A 25,432-nucleotide genomic window follows, 5' to 3' on the forward strand; every position below is an offset into this window, starting at 1 on the left:
GCTGTGTCAAATATAGAACTGTAAAAAGGGTCTTTTGGACTGCCGATGTAACTGACTGGCAGCCCAGTGTCTTACCTTCCAGTGCAAAACGCAGAACTGGATACCGAATTTGGATTTCAAGGCCTCTGGTGTAGTGGAAACAGTACAAACCGAGTATGGCGAGCACCATGCTGTCCTTCAGCACCTCCAGTGACCCTGAGCAGACGAAGTAGTTGGCGTGCAGGGCATCACCCTGGCGGATCAGATACTCCCCCGGGGCGCAGAACGATGTTTTAATGTGCAGGGAGAGAGAGCGCAGGCACCCACGGCTCGCCCCCTCAAACACCGGCAACTGCAGGATATCCTTATTCAGGTGCATGGCTATGTCTGCCCGCAACTCGTCTGGGAAATCATGCAGCAGCTGAATGACCACAAGGAGAAAGGTCAGGGGTCAGGTGTCATCTATGGTACCTTGCAAAAGCATTCAAAAGTGACTTTAACTGTAATCCAAAACTCTTCTGGATTACAAATAGAACTTTGATATTTTGTGCTGCATAATATTTCAATTCAAAAGACTGACCCTCATTATTTTATATAAAGTAATATTGGTTTTGTGCAAGAAAATATTCTGAGAATAAAATTACTAAGTGAAAATGCTGTTTGCATAAGTGTTCCACCCCTGTGCTGTGGAAGCTCCAGGTTTACACAGATGAAAGATATTGCCCTAAATAAGTACATATGGCTTACAATTGGCCTGTGAATCAATAAAAAATACCTTTTCTGAATAAAAGACCCCCTTAATTCAAACAGCACTGAATCTGAAGCAAAGCTGTGAAAAGGAAGACTGAATAGCATTTTAAGGAAATTAGAGGTAAAGTTATAGACATGCACAAGATAGAAAAAGGCTACAAAATAATATATAAGCATTTGGATGTTGCAGTGAGCTCTGTTGGATCAAGGGGAGGAAATGGAAGCTGCAGCATACCATCCAGGCACTGCCCTAGACAAGGCCAAACATCAGAACTCATTGTCAAAGCAAGAAGAGGACTTGTGAGGGAGGCCAGAGAGAGGCCAACAATCACTGTGAAGAAGCTACAGAGTTCAGTGGTTGAGATTGGAGTGAAGGTGCACCAGTCAATTTTATCAAGAGCTCTGCACACAACTTGCCTGTATGGCTGGGTGGCTAGAAAGAAACGATTACTGAACAAAAAACACATCAAAGCATGTCTGGATTTTGCCAGGAAGCATCAGAGTGACCCAGATAAAATGTGACATAAGGTTTTGTGGTCAGATGGGACTGAAATGAAGCTTTTTGGCCAAAATTAAAAATGCTATGTGTGGCACAAATCTGGCAATAGCAATTCCTCAACAAACACCATCCTAGCAGTGAAGCATGGGGGTGGCAGTATCATGTTGTGGGGATGCTTTTCCTCATCAAGGACTGGGCATCTTGTTCAAATTAAAGGACGAATGGATGGTGCAAAATACAGGAAGATACTGCAAGACAAACTGCCTTAGTCTGCTAAAAAATATAAAGCTTGAGAGAAACTTCAACAGGACAGTAAGTGATCCCAAACGCAAGGCCAAAGCAGCACAGGAGTTGTTGAACAACAGAACAAAGGGTTGAAAGTTCTACAATGACCATGTCAAAATTCAGATTTCAATTCAATCGAGAATCTGTTTGAAAATTGGTGTCAACAAGCATCATCCTATGCCAACCAACCTGAACAACCTGGAACACATCTTCCAGGAAGAATGGGTGAAAATCTCTCCCAAACAGTGTGCAAAGCTGGTAGAAGCGTACCCCAACAGACTTAAAGCTGATATTGTGGTGAAAGGTTGTTCTACTAAGTACTAGTCTGAAAGAATTGAATACTTATGTGAGGAACATTTTTATACTGTATGTAATGTATTTTGACTTTGAAAATGTACTTTAAGAGCAAATTGGTTCGAAACAAATATATGGGCTGGAGCAATCTAAATGTCATTTGTAATCCAGACAAACCTTTTAACTTTTAAGGGAGTTGAATACTTTGCAAGACTCTAAATGGCAAGTGGTGTTTACTCTTTGATCATGCACTATATGCAGTTTGCCTATAGTTAGCTATACTAGCATCACAGCTCAGACGATAAACTGAAGAAGCAAAGTTTTTTAGACACTTCTTTAGGGAATATTCAGTAAATACACAACAACGTTTACGAATATAAAAGTCAGCTTGAGTAGAGTTTCGGACGTAGGTACTCACCTCATTGGCGTCGATGCCATTGTTGACGGACCACGTGGTCTGGAAATACTCAAGCATGCGCTGCTTCAGCTGCTGAGGGAGCCGGTGGACACGGATAAAATCCTTCAGGTCCTTCATGCGTGTGTGGTAGAGCGATCGGCGTGAATACATGCGCTGGATAATGGCCGTCACATTCCCAAACACTACTGCATGCATGAGCGCTGCAGGGAGAAAGGTTATGGCAACAGGTCAGACAGTGGACATAAAGTGTGACAGTTGGCATGAATAACAGCCCTGTTTAAACCACTTGTTAACAATGAATTGGAGGTGATGCACATTACAGGTTTTACACACTTGAAAAAGAAAGTTCTTCAAGGGTTCTTTAGTAAAGGCAATTGGTCTATATAGAACCATGACTCTATATAGAACCATTTGCATGCTTAAACGGTTCTTCAGATTGATGGAGAATGTTTGGTTTAGGGTGCGTCTATTGTTACAAGCTTGACATTGTCCCCATATTGAGCTACACCAATCAGCCAAAACACTATGACCTATCTAATATGCCATTAGCCCTATGCATTCTGCCAAAACAGATCTGATGCACGGCATGGGCTCTACAAGACCTCTAAAGATGCCCTGTGGTATCTAGCACCAAGACATTTGTAGCAGATCCTTTAAGTTTTGTAAGTTGTGAGGTGGACCTGCCGCAGATCTGACTCCAGCACATACTATAGTCGCTCAACTGGATTGAGATCTGGAGAATTCCGAGGCCTTGAACTCTTCGTCATGTTGCTCAAATCATTCCTAAACAATATGACTGGTGTGTCAGGGCTCATTATCCTGCTAAAAGAGGCCACTCCCATTGGCCATGAAAGGTTGTGCTTGGTCCAGAGCGATGTTTAAGTAGGTGGCATGTGTCAAACTGATGTGCACATGAAGACCTGCACTCAGGGTTTCCATCCATCTGGCCATAGTTCTTTGACCCTGGCTCAGGTCTTCATGTTTGCCTATATCTCCGGCATTCAGTAGGTCAACAATGAAAAATGACTGTTTGGTTATGGTGTAATGTATTCCAAACTCTGGCATGCACCGGAGATAATCAATGTTATTTCCTTTATCTGTCATAATGTTTTGTCGCATTGGTGTATATTTCACACTATATCAGTCATAAAAATTATTCATTGACAGCAAGAGACATACAGTTTTTTGAAGTGCTAAACTATAGATTTTATATTTTAATCCTTAGTAACATTACACCAAAATGTTCTGCTATTATGTTTGTTTCATAACTGTTGTGCTTATATAGTTGCAAAATTACTTTTACAAAAGTTCCATCTTTAACCCCCTTTAACAACAGCCATAATATGCAGTTTCCACCTGTTTTGGAGCATCTCAGTTTTTGAACTATGCATTTTTTATTTAAAAACATTGAACGTATTTCTATGGAAAGTGTTTTTGTTTTGTTTTATTGTGGCAGTTGTACACAATTTTTATAAAAGTAAAGCTGCACTTGTGTCCTCACTGCTCACTAGCAGCTCAACACAGAGTCACAACAGTTCATACACAGAGAACAAACACTGTCCAGTTAATTTGATAACAGGGTTATGGGGAAGAACATTGATTACAAATACCCGAGTCAATTTCCATTCCGCTTGTGGAATGGCCACTATATGTCCTGTAAAAAGGGTTAAAGATTAAAAATTTAAATTTCCCTACAACAAAATGAATGATGATTCCAAATGTTTTGAATGCAAGCAGATGGTATAGGTCTGCATTTTCATTCCCCACTGGGCAAAGCTAAGCTAAGCCTTGCTGGAACACTTCTTAAACAATGTTAGAAACAATATGAAACACTATTTCTATACATGCCGGCCACGAAGGCAGAATATGTACAGTCTGGGTGCAGGGGCAGGGGCTAAAGCCCCCAGGGGCCTGTCTGTGCATATGTCTGTTTTACACCACAGCTGTTTGGAAATGATATTCCATGCAGCTTGAAACATGCAACTAGTTGCATAAAGGTGTCTCCATGTGAAGCCAGTTTTAGAGTCTGCTGCATTCTGGGATGTATGATGCAGCAGAAGAAGCAAAAGTCATCTTGATCTATTGATCCAGTTGGCCAGGTGCTGTGTACTAGGTGTATTTTTGCATACCCCCAATGAGCATGGTGCAGATGGAGAAGATTTTCTCAGCGTCGGTGTTTGCACAGACATTTCCAAAGCCCACGCTGGTGAGGCTGCTGAGGGTGAAGTATAGAGAGGCAATGTAGGCGCTCCGAACTGAGGGGCCGCCGACCGTGCTGTTCAGGTACGGAGTCTCCAAACGTCTCCCCAACTCATGCAGCCAACCTGGGACACAACAGGCAACAGATTTTGTAATGCTTTAATGAATTTTTCCTTGATCTCCCCCCTTAGCAATTGTGTCATTTTTTTCTCATACTTAAATTTTACATGACCGTTTTCCAACCTCTCATTGTCTCTTAGAATTAAACGGGCTGTTTTTGTTACCTTTTAAGACTGATATATGCAAATTATCTTGTTCTGATTGGCTGCCCTGTACTAGGTTTTGTTCATAAAGCATCCAGGCTAAAATGTGAAACGAACTGTTCAGTACAAGCTAAAAACCTTGGACATGGGGAAAAAATAAACCTCAGCCACTATTTTCAGATGGATCCTTTTGAAGGCTACAATGATCCATTTGTTTCCTGACAGCCAACGTTTAATTGTTTCCTGACATCTTGTGTTCCACTTACTTCACTACAGATTGTGTGCAGGAACAGCACTCCACATCACTTCAATGGAAATGGGAGGGGCTAAATTGCTGTGGGATAAATGGGTGGGACTAAACTGCTATAGGCTGAAAGTGTGAAACTAAACAGCTGTAGCCTGAATGGGAGGGGCTAAACTGCAGTAGGCTGAATAGGAGGGGCTAAACTGCTGTAGGCTGAATGGGAGGGGCTAAACTGCTGTAGGCTGAATGGGAGGGGCTAAACTGCTGTAGCCTGAATGGGAGGGGCTAAACTGCTGTAAGATGAATAGGAGGGGTTAAACTGCTATAGGCTGAATAGGAGGGACTAAACTGCTGTAGGCTGAATAGGAGGGGCTAAATTGCTGTAGGCTGAATAGGAGGGGCTAAATTGCTGTAGGCTGAATAGGAGGGGCTAAATTGCTGTGGGCTGAATGTGTAGGACTAAACAGCTGTAGGCTGAATAGGAGGGGCTAAATTGCTGTAGGCTGAATAGGAGGGGCTAAATTGCTGTAGGCTGAATGGATGGGACTAAACAGCTGTACCCTGAATGGGAGGGGCTAAACTGCTGTAGGCTGAATAGGAGGGGGTAAACTGCTATAGGCTGAATAGGAGGGGCTAAACTGCTGTAGGCTGAATGGGTGGGCCTAAACTATTGTAGACTAAATGGTGGGACTAAACTGTTGCAGGATGAAGCTAAACCACTGTGGGCTGAATGGTTGGTCATATTGGTTCATGGTTGCTAAATTTTCTTTGGGGTCAATAAGGTATCTATTTATCTATCTATCTATCTATCTATCTGTCTGTCTGTCCGTCCATCCGTCCATCTGTCTATCTGTCTATCTATATACAAATGTATTTACGGTTGTGACATCACAACTACAATGAATTCAATATAGGCAGTTTTCGCAGCTTAGATCCCGTATATGGACTGAATAGACTGGGGGGTGAACTGTACGTTTTGAAACTTCAACATTTACATACTACATCAGAATCTTATTACCTAAAAGAAAATATGAACTATTTTTCATGATATGCTTTTTTAAATGATCCCATCTAGAGCGATCCCCATAACCCCATCTCATCAAGAACTCATTAAAATTTATTTAAGAGCATAATAGACTCACATATTGCATTTTCTTAACCTCTTCTGCCTGATGAATCCACATTTACTCTTTCCTACCTTCATGATAGAAAATTCCGACCGACAGAGGTTAAACTACCCAAGAGAGATGGAACAGAATTAGACCTTGTCCATGTGGGATGAGCAACCCTCAGCTATAATTGCTCACCTGAACTCTCCTAGGAGAGGCAGAACAAAAGACAAAGCCCTGCACTTTTGCAAATAACCTTCAGGCAACCTTCACAAATGATCTTTCTAATGATTTTGCCCCATAGACCACAGCAATTATATATGAGAACTGGGAAATCCATACATTTCATGCAACACTGAGAGTGAGGCAATTGCCAAAGGGCCCCTATGCTAAAATTAGATACTGGCCTCTGTGTGTGTATGTATACTGTAAGTTTGGGGACACCTAGTTTTTTGCAATATGTTTAATACAAATGAGCCTGCTTTGTTAGTTTGCAGTAAGTTTACATACTGTTGCCATATTTCTTATTGCCAAAAACTGGAAAACCGAAAGAACAATTGACAAAAGTCCTACGTTTGGAATAATACTATTTACATTGAAAATCTGCATTTTTTAACAGAATTTCTCCACTGTATTTTCCACTGTAATTTATCTGTATTTCCGTATTTAGGGATCGAGTCAAAAGAAAATAGGATAAAGGATAAAAATTTGTCCTATATGTATGTACACAGAATATGTACTATATAATATGCACTCATCAGAACTCAAATGTTTCAGGTGTTTAAACCACCTTTTGGACCAAGTTTCACTATGTGCTTCATATTAAATATATAGTGTGGAAAAGCAAACTCAGGAAAAATATCATACTGATGAAGACAGTTTTAGCTCAGCTGAATGTTCTAGATAAATGTACCCATAGCTGTTTTATGAAAACAAAAGCTTGCAGGGAATTTTTCTTACTTCATTAAAAGTAATATTAAAAATTGATGGAAAAGAAGGCAAGATGTCCTCAAACTTTTGATAGGTGGTGTATATGTGATTTTTTAACTTATATTGTATTTTGTATTGACTTTTAATACCACAAAAAACTGATGCATGATGGAAATACATGTGACCGACTGCCCAGTTTTGCATAAACTCATAAACTTTAAGGTCGCAGCCGCAATGATGACATCAAGGTCCGCCTAGTGCAGCTGTTTAGGTTACAATTCCCAAAATACTGAGGGTCAGACGTCCATACAAGCGAGGCTCAGTGCAAAGTGTGCCTTGATGCGACTGCAATATCCTCCCACTACAGGCCTGAAATTAACATTTGATTTACTAAGACTGTTGCTAATCACTCAAGCTGTGTGTGGCCCCGCCCACTGAGGCGCAATGTTTGAGAGGAACAGAGAAGTAATGAAGCTGCCAACAAGACAAAAGTGAAAATGAAAGTTCAGTGATGAAGAGACAGCAGTGCTAATGCATGATATAAATCCATCTTCTCACACAGGTACATCTTGTCCTCAGAGTTCAAACTGATGGTAAATATTCTTTCAGCACTATCCGCTCTGTCTGGCGACACTGCTAAAGCACGTCAACAACACGTCTTTTGAGACCCTAACGTAAAATCATGCAAGGCTATAATAGGAAGAGGGAAATCGATGCAAAGCCAGCCACTACAAGTTGCTCAAAGTAGACTAAGTGGACGTTCCTCTCACATTTTCCACAATATTTCTTCAAATGCATATTGCATTTTACATTGCACACAGGCATAAAGTGCACATGCACCAGTTTTGTACATAACACACAATCAGAATGCGTCAGCCACAGAACATTTAGTATATTGATCAGGCATTGGGGGTACCTAATTTCATACATTTTCTTACTTAATTGTGTTGCCTTGCTTAAAAGTGTTGCTTGACTTTCTGACTGTGTATATGTATGTGTGTGTGTGTGTGTGTGTGTGTGTGTGTGTGTGTGCGTGATACCTATGTCCCAGTCGTTGCCGTGGTTGCGCTCCATCTCCTTCCGGCCGATGACGTACCAAATGCAGGCCATCCAGTGAGCCAGCAAGGCGAACATGGACATGAGCAGAGTGAGCACCATTGCGCTATACTGAGAGTAACGGTCCAGCTTCTGCAGCAGGCGCAACAGCCGCAGCAGACGCACCGTCTTCAGCAGGTGCACAAGGGACGTCTATACACACAAGTGGCCAGATACATAGATAGCTGCCCTTAGTAACTTATTTATGAACTTGGAAATTGCACTGTTAAAGCTATATATACAGCAGTGGGGAACCTTCAGGATCCTCTAGGCCTTCAGAGAAGCATAATGACTTCTGTTAAATAAAGACATGGCTAAAAACAAAAGCGTTCAATTCCTGAAATGCCCAATAAAAAATTCTCCATTCAAGATTAGCAATTACAAACATTTTGATTTGCAATGGGTGGGATGGGTCACTCTAGGCCAGGGGTCAGCAACTTGCGGCTCTTTTACTGCCCTGTTGCAGCTCCACAGCAGAATTAGATTTTTTAGGTAAAAATTAAATAATCGTCTTTTACAGTGAAATAAAGCTCTGCTGATTGTTCAACACAGTTTTAACAAAAAACAGTCTTAAACACCGGAGTTTTATGTACACAACTGCTAATTCACCCTTTAACCTAAAGGTTGCCGCACAGACTGCTGGTCATCATAACAACGCAGACACCCTTGCCTTGTTAGTAGCTAATGAAAAAGCAACGAGAAAGATTTAAGATGAACATTGACAATTTGGAGACGAATGGACTTATTTGCGTTTATAAGCACTCAGCTGGTTTCCTGATACGTTTAATCTGCAATGAGAAACTGTCAAACACTAAAAAGTCACAAAGCTGAAGTCAGCTTCTCATTTTCAAGCTTCTTGTTCGAATTTTTTCATTCCAACTTAAATAGTGCAGCAATTTATTTAAGGTGGAACGGGAAAATTCGAACAAGAACCTGGCAAATGAGAAGCTGACTTCAGCCTTGTAAAAAAAGTCAAACGTTAAGAAACATTTTATAAGAAACTGTTCCACTTTTGAGGAAAAGTTTCCTGCTGGAGATGTGAGAAAAGCAGTTATAGCTGTGCTAAAGATTAAAGCAGAGCAATGTAAGTCTGTGTTTTCATTCATATTATATTTTTCATCCTATACTAGCACATTAGCACATACTGAGATATATTTACAGTCAAGATGGTAAAATGGACATAAAATGTTGTGGCTCCCAAGGTGGCTTGATTTTTATTGAAAGGACAAAGTGGCTCTTCTTAACATTTTGGTTGTTTCCCCCTTCTCTAGGCCTTCTGGAACTCCTGGAAGTCAATGACTGCGGGTGTGAGTAATAGTCTGATCAATGTGGTTAAGTCACTTAGAAATAGAAAACAATGACAGATCTATGGCAGGATTCTTTACTGAAGAAGTCACTATAAATGTGCTACAAAGTAAAATAGATGTTAATGCATCCACTACAAGCTTCAAATAAGTCATATGAAATGTCTTTTTTCAAACTTCATATGTCTGAATTTAATCTAGAACAGTCGAATGTTCATGTAACGCTTAGTGCTAAAATACTATTAGAAACCCACTGTGGCACTGACAGAAATTAGCATTATTGTAGACATGTTTCTGACCATCTTTTGACATTTATGGCCTGAACTGAAAGCCTAGATCTAGTAGTCATGGTTTCCTCTCATATAGGTTTGCGAATACAGACTGCACAATTTGCCAGCCATCATCTAGCACAGGGGTGCTCAAATCTAATCCTGGAGATCTACCACAGTGTAGAATTCAGATCCAACACATCTGACTCTAATATTCAGATTCCCCTGAAGGTCTTTATTACTTGGATCAGGAGTGTTCGTTTGCAGGGTGGTAGATGTGCAAGACCAGGATTGATCACTCCTGCTGTACCCCATTCATCACTGGTCATTACAGAGCTGCTGTTGTCCAGATATTACTTGGGTGGTGGATCATTCTCAGCACAGCGGTGACACTGACATGGTATTTTGTATAGTGCAGGTACAAGTGTATCATAGCTGTGTTTCTGAGGTTTTTACGCACATCAGCATCACTGCTAGGCTGAGAGTGGACCACCACCAAAAGAAATCCAGCCAGGGATAACTCTGTGGTCAGAAAGTGGCCATTAATGAAGGGTTACAGGATTGCAGATGCAAACTGTGCATCAACAGATGAGCTACAGTTTCTAACTGTACCCCATAGCTAGAAGTGAGGGTAAAGTAGATGCAGAATGTATACGAATGTAGTTTACACTTACAACAGTGATGTTGAATGCGTAGAGGAGGTCAAAGGGTAATGCAGCCACCAAATCCACAAAGAACCAAGTAGCAGCATAGTGGATGCAGATGGACCGGGAGTCATAGACCACCTGACCTGACTGGCTCACATAAGTGGTGCGGAAGTTCAGGATGATATCTAAGCAGAAAAAGAGAATGATTTTCCTTTAGCATAGCATTAGCTTCAGTAGATTACACAGCCTTTAATTTGCCTTATTTCTCTCAAGACCCAGGATCTGAAGCTACAATCTTCTGGTTGCTGGTTCAACTCTTCAACCATTAGGCCACTGGCCACCTTGACAAGCTGCAGTGATTCTTCTAAAATGAACACAATGTGTTACTTTATTGAGATCTTTACTTAAGCTCAAAAGCAGACAGATTACTGAGGTCTTTAGCTCAGGAGGATATCTGAGCAGCAGGGGATTTAAGCAAAAGAGAAACTACATAGATATTAAGGAGATCTGTGTTTTTTATTTAACTAAATTAGCTATAGGACCAGTCAAAACTCCTGTCAACAAAAGGGCCAATTCACTCTGCTCAAATTTAAGATAATCCAAACTCCCAGCCAACTTTAAGACCAGTCCAAGCCCCTGGTCAATTTTAAAATCAATCCAAACTCCCAGTGAACTTCAGAACAAATCCATGTTTCCGGACAACTTTTAGACCAATGAAAAGCTTCTAGTCAACTTTAGGACCAATCCAGGCTCCTTGTCAACTTTCAAAAAATTCCAAACACACATTCAACTTTAACATCACATTGATCACATTCAAAACATATTCAACTTTAGGACCAATCCAAGCTTCTGATCAACTTTAGGACCAATCCAAGCTTCTGATCAGCTTTAGGACCACTCTAGACTCTTGGTCAACTTTAGGACCGATCCAAGCTCCTGGTCAACTTTAAAACCAATTCCAACAGTATGCTAGTATTAAGTTGGCAGCAATTAAGCTAAACACTTCATGGTTCACATTAAGATAATTCCAAACAGGCATTCAAATTTAAGATCAATCCAAACTCATTGCCAACTTCAGGACCAATCTAGGCTCTTGGTCAACTTTAGGACTAGTCCAAATTTCTGGTCAACTTTAGGACAAACCCAGGCTCTTGGTCAACTTTAAGACCAATCCAATCTCCAAATAAACTCTCGAATCTCAAATTTAAGATCAGTACAAGCTCCAGGGACACCTTCACCTCTAACAGTGCATATGACTAGTCATAAGTTAAGTTGGCCCCAACATTCTGGGCCTTTAAGATTATTGCACAAACTGGTCATAAACTAAAATTTCACTTAAACAGGGCATAAAATTTATGCCTAGGTGGGAACAGGTATAAAGTAAAGTAAAATATAGACTGCTTTTATTGCAATTGCTTTTAATATATTTTTTATTTTTCATTTTTCTTCACCATTTGAGTACAGCTGTGTGAAAATTTCATGATGAAACAACCAACAAAATTGGTCCAAAATCACTTGAAATAAGGCTATTTTACATTGAATGACATTTAAAAACTTATATTATTGTCTCCTTTAAAGTTGCCATTTTGGAGATACTTGTTTTTCTCTGGACAACAATGACATGCTAGTTCATCTAATGACATGTTTGGTCTACCATGTTTAAAATGAGCAGGTTTTTGGATGAGAGAGAGTAATGAGAGACTTAAGCAATCCACTGCACACCTATTTGACGCAGTTGATTAAGGGGTTCACAGTTTAGCAGGAGAGAATTTTTTGCAGTAATTGAAGAGCTCTCACTCTGAGTCATACTTTTAAATTAAACTCAACTGAATTAAACTGTACTAAACTGAACCCTCATGTCCCTCTGAACCCTCCTATAATCAATAAGACCCATGTCCAGATCCAAGCCTCCTCCAAACATTAATATATTTTGGCGTCAGCGAAAAAGAAGATGTGGGAAACGTTGGGCTTTAAAGGTGAATGCTCTCTATTGAACAGACAGCAAGGAAGAACCACCACTGCACTGCTGAAGGGCCAAGACAGCAGGCGGTTCACTTCTAGCTTTACCACCTGGCAGTAGGCACTAACACTGCACCAACTACCCCACAGCCTAGCAATGAATAGCACAACAACATATGCACATCACTAAGCTAACAATAACAATTTATTTACAACAAATTTCTCCCAAGAGCATCACACCTCCCGCACACCCATGACAATACGCGCTGCCACACCTCCCATACACCCATGACACATCAAACAATAGTGGGATGCTAAAGAGCCCCCCTTTAAGGTGAGCCATCCTGGTGACCTCACAGAGTTCAAGTGGGTCCCCCACTGCAGCGGAGAGACTGAGTCGTTGTCATCCTCCCTATGCACGGTGGAACTCCTTACAGCTTGTGGCATTATTTCTCACGCCACTGGGATGGCGGCAACAACATTGGCGCTCCCTTGGCCATGCTCCACTTCCTCTGCCACCCATCAGTGCCAGCAAGGGTGCTGCTCATGTGTGCTGGAGCCCTGACTCTTGGCTTTGACCAGCCATGTCGCCGCTTGTCCTCGCATCGCTTATTCTTTTTCTTCAGTCCTCAGCCAGGCTTGGCTTTCTCCAGCATGCGCCTTCAGTTTATGGACGTTTATTCTCCAGTCCTTTGTGGAGGGGGGCTATCCCACTTCTGACACCAGTGTGGCATCATTAAAGAAGAAAACACGGGATACATTACATTTTAAAGGTGAATGCTCTTGAACAGGCAACAAGGGAGAACCGCCGCTCAATGCTAACTGAAACACGTGAGAGAGCAAGCAGGTTACTTCTAGGCTTATCATCTCTCCTGCCAAAGGCACCTACATTGCACCAATTACCCATCTGCACAGCACAAAATAGCATGAGCAACACATGTGCAGATCATTAAGCTGACAACAACAACAACTTGTTTATAATAAATGACTCTCCTACCACAAACGCAGCGCTCCTGAGAGTCTTTGTGCACGGCCGTTCTATATGGCCATGCCTCCCGTGCTCCCATGATAGTGCAAGCAAGTTGCTACAATATCTATTGTTTTAAACCCATCTTGAGCTTTAGGGTTGTAAGTATAGTTACAATATCCTGACATGAACTCACCTAGAATGAAAAGCATCTCCACAGCAATATCGCTCACGATGGTGCTCCTGGCTGCCGTGTCAAGCTCATTGTATGGTGTAAAACACACATTATATGGCACTGTCACGGCAACATAGAAGGTAGCCAATAGGATCATCCAATCCCACAACGCCTTAGAGATACTGTAATGGAGCAGGATGAAACGGGACTTCTGCACTGCTGCCACTTTATACTCCGGCAGGGACGGCTTCTCAAACATATTCTGCAGAAAGAAAAGAAAAAAGTAGTCACTTTATCATCTGGGTACATTTCTCTTCAGGGGGTATGTATATTGATTTTATTTCCAGTCATTCAAAACAGCCATTAAGTAAAAGTTAATAATGTTTCAGAAAACATATATTTTACCGAAAAATGACACAAACACCTCAACAACTAAATATATATTTTTTCAGCATTTAGCATCCAAAAAGAAATCTGCAGGGATGTTTTTCCACATCTCCAAAGTTCAGTTTTAGGAGTTGGTTGCATTTTCTGCTGCTCATGATCCAAGCAATTCCAACTTCATGTCCAGAATGTCTTATATTCAAAAAAATAAAGTGCTGATTAGCTATTCATAGTAATTGTGAGATGAGAAATAACTATGAATACATTATCACAGTTTATTATTTAAACAATAAACTGTAATGATCTATGAGTATTATTTAAAAGGTGCAAAAGTAATGCTATATTTCATATTTCAATATGTTAAACTCAGCAAATACACAGAAACTCTGCACTAAAATATGCAGAAAAATCCTATATTTAGATTCACTTAGAAAATCAACAAAACATGTAATTCAAACTTTTTGCATATGACTGGATATTAGATTAGATTAGACCAGAATAGATTAAGCTTCGTTGTCATTGTGCGGAGTACAGGTACAGAGCCAATGAAATGCAGTTAGCATCTAACCAGAAGTGCAAAATATAGTATTATTTACATATAATGTGCAGGAAAATAACCGTGGTAAGTAATGCCGTGGTTACAATGTGTACAACTGAGGATGGTAGAGATGACTTGGACGTTGATATTGAATAACAATTATTCTGACAAGTGGTTCCACTCTTTTGAATGACATTCCACAGACATGACAGTTAATTATGGGATCACGAGAAACAGAAAAGGAGACACCTCATCTTTACATCAGTTAAAAATGTCAGCTGCTATTTTTCTTTGCAAACAAGACAATTTTGATGTTAGAACATCCACGGTGGGAGAGCAAGAAAGAAGCTTTGTCACTCTGCCATTCTCGGCTTTTCTTTTGACGTGATAAAGCATTGAGTGAATACACGATCACCTCATTCATCATTGTCCCCGAAACCGCTCATTTCTCAGCATGAATTATTCAGGCGACCGCAGCGCTGGATAAAGTGGATGAGGAGAACGTTCAAGCCTCGGTTTCTAAGGCAGGTTTCAGGATTGTTCTTTCGCAGACAACTTTGTAATTGACATGTCTTACTGAGATGGAAAAGCAGCTTCACAATGGAGCACCTGGAGGATCCTTTCACCGAATGAAACACTTTCATTATCAGTGTTCCTCTTTAACCAGTGCAATTACTGCCTTCTCTGAACGAGGACCAGCTTCTTACTGGAGCGATCATGTCAAGCGGAGACAAGCGGAAAAGCACCATAAGGATGAAAAAGGCTCCGTTCGTCTCAACACAATAGCTCTAGCAGAAAAAAGAAGGCCAGAATATGGGCTTATGGGTAATGGAGTATTAAATTGAAATTTTTGGTGTCTCTTGAGGCTTGTAGCTCTTTTGATGAGGTTAATGAAGCTAGTGTGTGAGAATGTAATTGGCTGGGATGGGCGGGTGATTATAGTCCTTAGGGTATGGTGTGAAAGCCGTTTGACCATACAACGTCCACTTAACTCTGTTTATTAACACAGTTTCTTGAAATCTGCCTTTGAACACTCTTTTTGGACTACAGGGAGTCACCAAAGCTGGTAATAATAATAATAATAATAGTAATAATAATATTAATAATATTAGGGCTCCTGACTCTAAGCATTGGTCCTATCACTGGGGTGAAGCCACAGTTAAGCCTGGGCCTTCCTAGACTGATCACAGGCCTAGCCAATCAAATAGATAGAGATATTTATTAAGTTGCTATCCACCATTGCTTCAGCTCATTTGAAGTTGTGGTAAAAAGATGTACCTGAGGGACCTCTAAAAGTGACATTCAGTCCCCAGTAGAGTAGAATATGTTGTTTTCTCCCCGTCCAAGGCCAAAAACAACAGTTTTCTTAAAGTGCTCAAAAAGTTGATGTCTATCTCAGTGCATTGAGTCATCAAAGACACAAATGGTCCATAAATATAATTCTTCATGGCAGTATAATTTTGCTAATCTATGTTTAGGTTTAGGTTTTTACATTTGCTGTGTTGTTTTTCCTCATCTTCACATCTCTGTGGTCTGATTTTAACTCAGGTATGTTGTCTTCATTGGGCCATAGTTGTGCATGTCCTGAGCGGATGCATATTTTGAAGGGTGTTGCAGCATTTTGGTCAACTGTTATTGTTTTGTTTCATCATAAGGTGGAAGCATTTAAATAGATAGGGTGATGACTGTACTGCTGTCAGTGATAGGCTATAGCCTGATGTAATGATACTGCAGGACAAAATCATGTTTCTAAATTGTATCTACCAAGTTGGCCTACCTACTTTTTCACAGGCCTACCCAAATATGTATTTCTTTTTTTTTCTTTTACAATTTAAATGAAAAAACCCTTTATGACAATGCTGCTTTCTGCTAGCACCGCTAAGGGATTTCTGATAGTATGTTAGTGCTAAGCTATCTTTTTAGGCAGGTTTAGATTAAACTCAGATATCTGAAGTACATAAAAGACTAAAGTCTATTTTACTCAGTTTTATAGTGACTCCTTCAGGAAAGAGCTCTGACACAGAGCTGCCACTGCTCTTTACCATTTCTAATATCTGACTGTAATACTATTAGTTGTACTAGCAGTCAGTGATGTATCTAATACTTTCAGGTGACCTAAAGTGATCTAAATTGGTCCAGCTCACTGTAAATCAAAATATGATTGGTTAATTCCACTGTCAGTTCCTAATTATGCTGGTAGTTATCTAATGTGTAAGGCCTACAGTAAAGCTCCTGAAGGCCTAACTAATGGCAGAGCTCACATGGCTGTATCTACCTAGCTGCCACAGAGAAAAAATCGTGATTGGACAATTTTTCATTTCAGAAGGTGTTATATTACTGAAAACAATCTGTCATGACAACTTATTACATTTGCCATGACATGTTTATAGCAGGGCACAAGTAAAGTTTTACCCATTGTTTTATAATGAATTTTAGACACCTCATAATAAAGTCAGTCATTTTAATTTAGCAAAACTGCTTTTTAACACTAAACTGTTTGTTTTTCACATTAATGTTGACGTGGAATTGAAAAGAGATTAAAATGTTGGAGGAGGGAGGAAGAGAGGGGGGGTGCGGAGAGAGAGAGAGAGAGAGAGAGAGAGAGAGAGAGAGTGATAAACAGAAGATGCCTAATGATGATCCACTCTCAGCAGTCGGTCAACAATTTGCTGCTTTTTCGTGTGCTTCATTCTATGTGACTCAAAATAAAATAAAAGAAGTCACAAATGTAACCTCTGACTCTTTGCTTGCACTCGTTTAATGATGTGTCTCACTCTCAGCTGCAGCACCATTAAACTGATGGGCAGAAGAATCTCTGTTTTTCTTTAATTTAGGTTTTACATCACATAGGTCAAGCCAAAGCCTCCGGCCCATGCCCTCTGCTAGCGATTAGTTTCGGCGGCCTGAAGACATGCGACCAAAAGCCCCCCTCGGTCTCATCCGCTCTTTACTGTTCATTAAGCTCAGAGCACACCCGCTATAATGGCCTTGGGGTTGAATGAGTGATCACCATCAAAGCATCCCACCAAATGCCCTTGGATGGCCTCCATATGTGCTGATGAAACTGCGCTGATAAATAGAGTTTGGAAACCTTTTTTGGATTAATATTTCAGACAATTAGAAAATATGCACTGATTCAAATATCTGTAGATTATCTTGCAGTGGACAGTGTGTATAACTACAGTATGCAGTGTAACAGTATAAAAATATTTCATCTGAAACAGTGTTGTCAAAGTTAATGCGTTAGGTATTTAATATTATTGGCACTATTTTTTGATGCTGTTAATCAGGGGTGGAAATGATGGTTACAAATTAATCTAGGTCTTCATTCAGCCTAGACATTTTCATTACAGACCTTACAATCATCAGTGTTTTGATTGCATCATTAATAATCACTAATTAAGTGTCAAAAACATGTTCAGTGTCTGGTTATTTTTTACCTTAGATAAGTTTATATTTGAATATCTAACTAGCTTACAGTGAATGGCTGGCATCAGCAGTCATTACATTACACTCAAGTCGCATTTTAAACTGAGACTACTGGTTGAAACTGTCAGCAACAGACACACAAATCATCAAATAATATTAACGACACTGAGTACACCAGGTATTAAAATGCTACCAAGGTTTGAGGAAATAAGCGAAACACCACTTTCATTATCGATTACGAAATTTCTTGGCTGTCTTCATGTTCTAAACACATGGCTTACTGACAATTGTGACATAGTGGGCAGTCCCTGCTGCAGTACTGACTTGCCATTGGCTGAACGGCCTGTAGACAGAACCTGAGGTTTGTTGAACATTTTGCTTCATGCACGCAATTTAGATCCCTATAGAAATAACTACACATGATTTCTCTAAAAATGGTTACCTGGGTTTTCTAGATCTGAGCTGGAACGCCATTCCATTCAGACTTTTACCTCTGAAAAGAGGTTCCGGTGCATTATGGCCCAATCCCACCTTTGATGTTGTATTGCTTTTTGCTACAGTCTTTAAATGGCTTTTAAAGCGACACCTAGACAATGAGCAGCAAAGAAACAAAAGCAACAGTGGAACAAGTGGAAAACTCCCATTCTCCTTGAGAGCATCCACAAGCTGTATGAATGAGGCTACAATCACAGAGGAGTTTAATCATTGGCCGTATATATGATATATATTGTAGGAGTCTGGGAGGCGTGGCCTAGCAAAGCAGCTGTGTGAAGAGGCTCTTGGGGGCCGCAATGCTCGCAGTAGGAGAGACTTTTATTGCACATAAATTGTTGTTAGCTTAATGATGTGCACGTGTTATGTTTTTGTGTATTGGGCTGAAGGGTACTTGGGTCAGTGTTAGTATCTATAAAAAGTGAAGCTGTATGGCTGGAAGTGACCTGCCTGCCTCCCAGCTGCTTGCTTAGCGTTGAGTGGCAGTTCTTTCTTGCTGTCTGTTCACTAAAAAAGCATTTGCCCTTAAAGCGCAATGCTTCCTGCATCTTTTTCTGTGTGAGACCACATAATTATATATTCATTGGTTGGATCATGCAGACGCTGTTGCTCTCACTCAGTGTCTCTGCTAAAAATTGGAAACTGTGTTCACTCTGTGGAAATCACATGAGTTTCATGTTCTGGTGAACCCTGTGGTTACACGAAGAAAATGTAGATTGTAGATAATAATACCCTGTTTGATTGTTGCTGTATTTTTAAAAGTAATAAATACATATGGCTATATGTATTATATGGTTATAACAAAATGCACTGCTTTTAAAATGGACAAAAAATCTTTCTTTAGGGTCCAATTTGAGCAAGAAAGACAAATGCAATTAATCGTGATTAACTATACAAAAATAGTGTGATTAATTGTGATTAATGGCACCAAATAACAGGATTAATCATGATTAACTGCACAGAATAATGGAATTAATTGCAATTCTTTGTTGTAATAGTTTGACAGCCATATTCTAATTAAATAATACACATAATTACACTCACAGGCCACTTTATGGAAATCTATGCAAATTGCATTATATTTTTCCTGTCAAAAACAGTTCCACTATAGCTTTTTAAGCGCTGACAACAACTTATTCCACCTACATAATGTCTTAAAATATTCTTTACATAAAATCCTTCATTGCCCATTGTCACTGCTGTTCTGAGAATGGTTCATCAATCAAATAATATCTGGTCAAAAGCAGTCCTGTGGTCAGAAACTGTACAATGATGAATGGGGTAGAGGGGAGCTGATAAATTGTGCATCACCAGATCGACTGCAGTCTATAATTGTACAGCTATAGAGTGGATCTATAAGGTAGGTGGTTCTAATGAAGTGGATAATGGGTGGAAATCAAATGGAAGGGTTTCTAGTAACATGGCCAATTAGTGTATGTAGGAGAGGGGCTTCTGGTAAAGTGGGCAGTTAGTGGATGTACAAGGTAGGTGTTTCTAATAAAGTGGCCAGAGAGTGGAAGTACAAAGGAGGTTTGTAATAAACTGGATTGAGGGCTTAGAAACTCTCAGTAAAATGTACTGGTGCAAACTTGCAGCACTGGAACTGAAAAACCCTGACCTATTCTGACAAGAATTATCATTCAGAAAAAACCTCTGATAGGCAGCTCCTAATCCACCATCGTTCTTCGAACACTAGCTCTGGATGGTTTCTCCTCTTTAGACTCTCTGTAGGCCTGTTTGCCCACCATGTGTGACGGAGCGTGTGTGCAGACAGGTCAGCACCAAAGGAGTGTGGAGAAAATAGGTTAGAGCAGACTCTAAAATAAGGAAAGACAAGGAGTGAAGGAAGAAAGAGAGGAGAGAAGTGCAGGGAAAAAGAAGCAAACTGCAAAAAGCACTTAGCAGCAGTTCGGCTATGCGTGCAGGAATGCGTGTGCCTTTTTTAAAACCAATTTGGCACATTTCCACAAGGTTAGCTCTGTGCTCAATTGCCCAATTAACACTGCCATTGTAACAGTAATTCCTTCGTGGAAAACACGCATAGGGGGTTTTCATGATAATCCCCACAAAACAATAGCATTAATTCATCTACTATTCATTACCATAAACTCGCTAAGGTTAAAAAAATCTAATTTACACAGTTTTCTGCTTTTCCACAAATGTGGTCGATCAGTCAAGACATGTTGAAGCTTGCTTCTTTAGGTTTCTGTACTGGAGCTCTGAAGCTAATGATCAGTTTTTGTAGCAGTTTTGAAGCGCTAAAAGAGCTTTTAGGTAAAATATTTACTAGACATAGTTTAGATTTTTATGTATTTAGTTAAAGCTACACAATGTAAGATTTGGGGATTTGGAGACCTCTCTGGTGGAAATGTGCAATTGCATGCAATGTGCGAAAGAACATTTTGTAATATGGGTTGTGCCAGAGAACTTATAAATAAAGAGACTGGTCACTGGTTAAAATATGAATGGGAACGCTCATAACACTCAACATGGTGTCTGTCCCTCAACAAAAAGAGCCAATCAGCTTGCTGGTTACACTGCGAACAGAGAAGGGTCAACGATATTGTGGAACTAGCCAGGAAAGCCTCCCCTCGTTGTGGAGATCTGCGCAGTCGCCAGAACAACCTGATAAATCATGCTTTGTGTGTGTTATTTGAGCCAGATCCTTTACATGTTTTTGTCAGAATTTACCTGTGTTTTAAAAATGTGTTTGAAACTGTTATTTGACCTCTAATTTTGAGTATGTTGGTCTCTTCTGAGGCAGAGGGTCTTGAATGCCTGGAAAAAACTGCAAGGAGGTGTTGCAAAGATGACTGCCGAGTGAACAGACTTTCCTATGAGAACTTTGGTTGTGCTTTGGATCCCTTCCCCAAGAGGATGAACTCTCTAATTCCTTTGTTAATATATTTAATTAAAAACCTGCTTAGCCTTTGATTGAGGGTCGAAAATTCTCAACATGTTTTTCTTTCGCATTGCCTTTTGTTTCTAGTGTATATTTCATGGATGGATATTTTGTTGTATTTTTTCTGTACAATATTGTTCTTTTATTTAACTGCTGTTTCTGATCCCTATATGTCAGTTCTTGTCATATATCCCCCCTCCCAAGGTCCTCTTCATAGTTTTTCTAACGAGCATATTTGCTACACACTGTGCACTGATTTTAAATAACTAATCAACAAGCATTGATGGTGCATTAATTCTTTTGAGGATTGCATGTTTTTTACATTTAGTAAGTAAGTAGTCCAAACCCCCCCCAAAAAAAATAACAAAATAACAAAGCAGATCTCAATATTATATTAATGAAGCATCACTGATTTCTGAATTGTTTCTCTTAAACCCCCCTTAGGAGAAAAGAGGAGATTCAGCATTTCACTGTTAGTAGTTCTGGTGATGAAGGAGGAAAGCGTGAGTTCTCCTTCTGCACTGACAGACTGCTAAGAGAGTTCTGTAATGTAGAATAGAGCTGTATAAGAAACAATGAGATCTTATACTTTTCTTATGGAAATCTTATTCAGCTGAGACTGGGCTGAGATGAGTCAGACACTACACAGTTAAGCCACATATGTGACAACATTTTGATCAAAGTGAGATAATCCAAGTTTTATTTCTCAGGAGCCAAATTTCAGAAACAGGAGAAATGGCTTTTAAGTCTCACTCTGATTTCAAACCGAACTTAACCACATCTAGGAGAAGTACCTGAGATCAAGAGGAGATCTCATTTAGTATATTTTTTTTTCTCTGGGAAAATATTTTTTCTAAAAATGTATGTATTTCCAACACTTGTGCTCTGTTAAATCCCAACCCTGTCCAGCATAGACCAGTTTAGACCAGCATGGACATTGCACTGGTCTATGCTATTTCTTTTATTAGGATTAAGCTACTTTTGCTTCAATATCCTCATTAGCACTAGTAGCTAGCGTTAGCTTAGCGACAAGGAGTAAAAAACCATTTAAAATTGTAAGTGCTTTTCTTTGTAACTAAGTAAGCTATCTATTGCATACCTATACAGCTTCGCTTAAAATAGCAAATTTGCAACAGATTTAAACAATATTCCAAGAAGCAAAGGTAAAACTGCAATCTGATATGAAAAAAACAACATTTTAAGCACATTTGAGTAACATGGATCACATATTTATCACAGATCCTTTTAAAAGTCAGGGCCAGCTCTCTGACACGCACGCAAATACATGCTCACTCACATGAACAAAAAGAGAGAGAAAGGCAGATGTAATTCTGGTTCTGCATTCGCCTGCTTCACCTGCTTTCTGAAAGAGGGCTTTTAGAGTTGGGAGAGAGAACATGTCTGCCACTGAATGTGTGTAGTGTGCTTCATTTGTGTGCGAAATGTGTGTGTGTGTGTGTGTGTGTGTGTGTATGATTCATGTAAATCCAGCTCCTTCAGTGTAAATGATGTACAGTTCTTAGCATTAGCAGATTACTATAAGCTCAGTCTTAAAGGCTCATGTGCGCTAGCTGCAGATTTACACTACATCATAACTAGAAATGTCAAAACTCAGCTAACTTCTTATGTAACATTTTTTTGCACGTATATCACACTAGCATTAGCCTAGCTAGGAGGCTAATGACCCACCCTTACAGAATAGTCACTTATATTTCACATGTGAAATGTGCAAAAAACATGTGTTTACAAGTAAAAACACATTTTTTCATATGTGAACACAATTTCGTATGTGATCACACATTATTACATGTGATAACACATTTTTAACATGTGAAGTGTGTAAAAAACAGGGCAAACAACACAAAAATCAACAGATTCACTTTCAGCTTTCTATCCCTTCCAGCTACTCAACTTTGCTTCCTCAGATTTGAGTCATTATCATCTAAACTTGCGCCACTGTAGCTTCTGTTTGCAGAATTGAACCTATTCTGTGGTGAGCAGAGCTGGATGCATGTTTGCTAAGCTCAAGCTAACAAGCTCCTCCTTCCTAGTTAGCAGCGCTGTTTAGCATTTAGCAACTGTTGCTAGATTGATGGTTTGACATTTATTGAATGGTGGATTGAAGCTTGTGCAGTTTTAATAATAAATGGTCTAAAACGCTGCAGTTAATGTAGCCTATATCTGCTTATTCACCCTTTAATCCTGAAGATTGGCACGCAGACTGCTGGTCACCATAGCAACACAGACAAGAGCCTAGCTAGTAGCTAGCAAAAAGGCAAAGAGAAAGATTTAAGACAAACATTGATCATTTGGAGACGAATGGACTCATTTGCATTTATAATCACTTTATAATCGCTTCTTGTTTGAATTGTTCCCCTTAAATGGTGCCTGAGGCGCAAGAATGTAACTGCTGTACTATTTACGATGGAACAGGGGAATTCAAACAAGAAGCTGGTGAATGAGAAGCGACTTCAGTCTTGTAAAAGTTAAATGTTGAGAGACATTTTACAAGAAACCTTTCTACTTTTGAGGAAAAGTTTTCTGTCAGAGATGCGAGAAAAGCAGCTATAGCTGAGCTAAAGCTTAAAGCAGAGCAAAGTAAGTCTGTGTTTTCGTTTATATTTTTTAGCCATATAGTTTATATTTTATTAGCACATACTAAGCCATATTTACAGCCAAGATGGTAAAACGCTGCTTTAATAAAATGTACATAAAATGCTGTGGCTTCCAAAGTGGTTTAATTTTTGTTGAAAGGACAAAAAGGCTTCTCTTAACATGTGGGTTGCTGACCCCTAGTGTAAGTGAACTGAACTTATTTGATTGTTTTTTGGGCATTGGCAAGATGTGGTGGCACAATACCAACTTAACTGTAGAACCAATCAGCGAATAGCTGCATCATTATATCATCCCACTGAACAGTTCTGTGGCCCTGAGCAAGGTTGGCTAACCATGTCAAGAAAACAACACTGAGCACAATTTGTAGGCATTCTGTATGAACCATGTTTGTGTGGAACAGTTACTCTCAGCCCTGCAGTGGAAAAAAGGCCTTAGATGCTCGTGTGAGATGCTGTATGAAAACATGGGGAAGCTTCTGATCCAGAGCTGCAGTAGATTAGAAGGCTAAAGATTGACTCGTTTCCTCTCTCAGTCTCTTCCTTTTTGTCTGAAGGGGCAAATCCAGGGTAAAAGTCCACTAAAATCATGTAGTGTATGCCTAGCTTTGTTCACATTGACCTCTGTAGGCTGTAAGCTACCAGAGGGATCCAGAACTAGCATGCTAATATTCACTGCTGTTTAGCATGATTAGCCTCAGTCAATCCAGCTTTGCTTCAGCATAGAGAACCCATTAATACCATACATAAATGCTTACACTGACACATATAAGAGCACTATGTAGGATTTAAACTGACATGTATGATGGCTTTCATCCATTCTTCCATTAAGAACGACCTTATATGCAGTTTAAGCAACAGCCAGGAAAATGCGGCCTGTAGAACTCTAATTCAGACTGCGTTAGCCTAAAAACATGGCCACTGAAACTGAACTGAAATCTGTCTAGTCACAGCATTTCTGTATTTTAGTAATCTACCTGAATTCAATCTGGAAATAATAATAAAATTTGTCCTGTGTGAAAGTTATGGTACATAGTATATTTTATGTTCCATTTTTAGCATATGGTAATCTCGGCAAATAAGTATAAATTGTGCACTAACATTGGCAGAACAATGGCAGATTAGTTTGCTCACCCGCAGAGGATGTGTTAACTCATTTCCACTTAGAAATTCAACAGAAAACATTATTTGACCAGAGGTGTCCAGACTTCTGCACACAACTCCGCTTACTTTTTCCTCATCAGGAGCTATGAAAACACAACTCTGGCAAACATCCAAAAAACCTCCACCGATTTATCCACCAATTACAAGTAATATATGTGGTTCTAAAATGGCCACGCAAACAGCCTCACTTTTAAAGCATATTTGAAATTTACAGTACAGTTAGAGGTTGGGGGTGGTCCAGACTTTGGCACTGCTTTGAAGTTTTAGCTCTGTACAACACACTGAGCATTCCTAATGAATGTTTATCTTGCTGCACTGAATCTTACATACTGATATGAACAGTTTTTTATTTCATTTCATTTTTCTCACACAAGCCATTACAGGAGCACAAAAATATTGCTATAAATAATGGAATGGTTAATAAGTTAGGCTATCAGTGTGAGACAGACTGATGGAGTTTCATCAGATTCATTAAATACTATTAGAATAATGCAGTTAAAATTCGAATATCAAAACTGATGGAAA

The 25,432-nt window shown here is 39.7% G+C and overlaps 1 protein-coding gene across 1 annotated transcript in view; it reads right to left on the reverse strand.

The window, feature by feature from the left end:
- Positions 1-25,432, reverse strand: part of kcnh4b (potassium voltage-gated channel, subfamily H (eag-related), member 4b) — a 103,875-nt gene that overhangs the window by 13,909 nt on the left and 64,534 nt on the right. The window contains exons 5-10 of the mRNA XM_036572128.1: positions 13,408-13,648; positions 10,313-10,470; positions 8,011-8,218; positions 4,355-4,549; positions 2,226-2,425; positions 151-400 (exon numbers count right to left, since the gene is read on the reverse strand). Coding sequence (XP_036428021.1) covers positions 151-400; positions 2,226-2,425; positions 4,355-4,549; positions 8,011-8,218; positions 10,313-10,470; positions 13,408-13,648 — 1,252 coding nt within the window. The remainder of the gene's footprint in view (positions 1-150; positions 401-2,225; positions 2,426-4,354; positions 4,550-8,010; positions 8,219-10,312; positions 10,471-13,407; positions 13,649-25,432) is intronic.

The sequence above is a fragment of the Colossoma macropomum genome, unplaced genomic scaffold (assembly GCF_904425465.1).
Source record: "Colossoma macropomum unplaced genomic scaffold, Colossoma_macropomum, whole genome shotgun sequence".
Taxonomy (NCBI): Eukaryota; Metazoa; Chordata; class Actinopteri; order Characiformes; family Serrasalmidae; genus Colossoma; species Colossoma macropomum.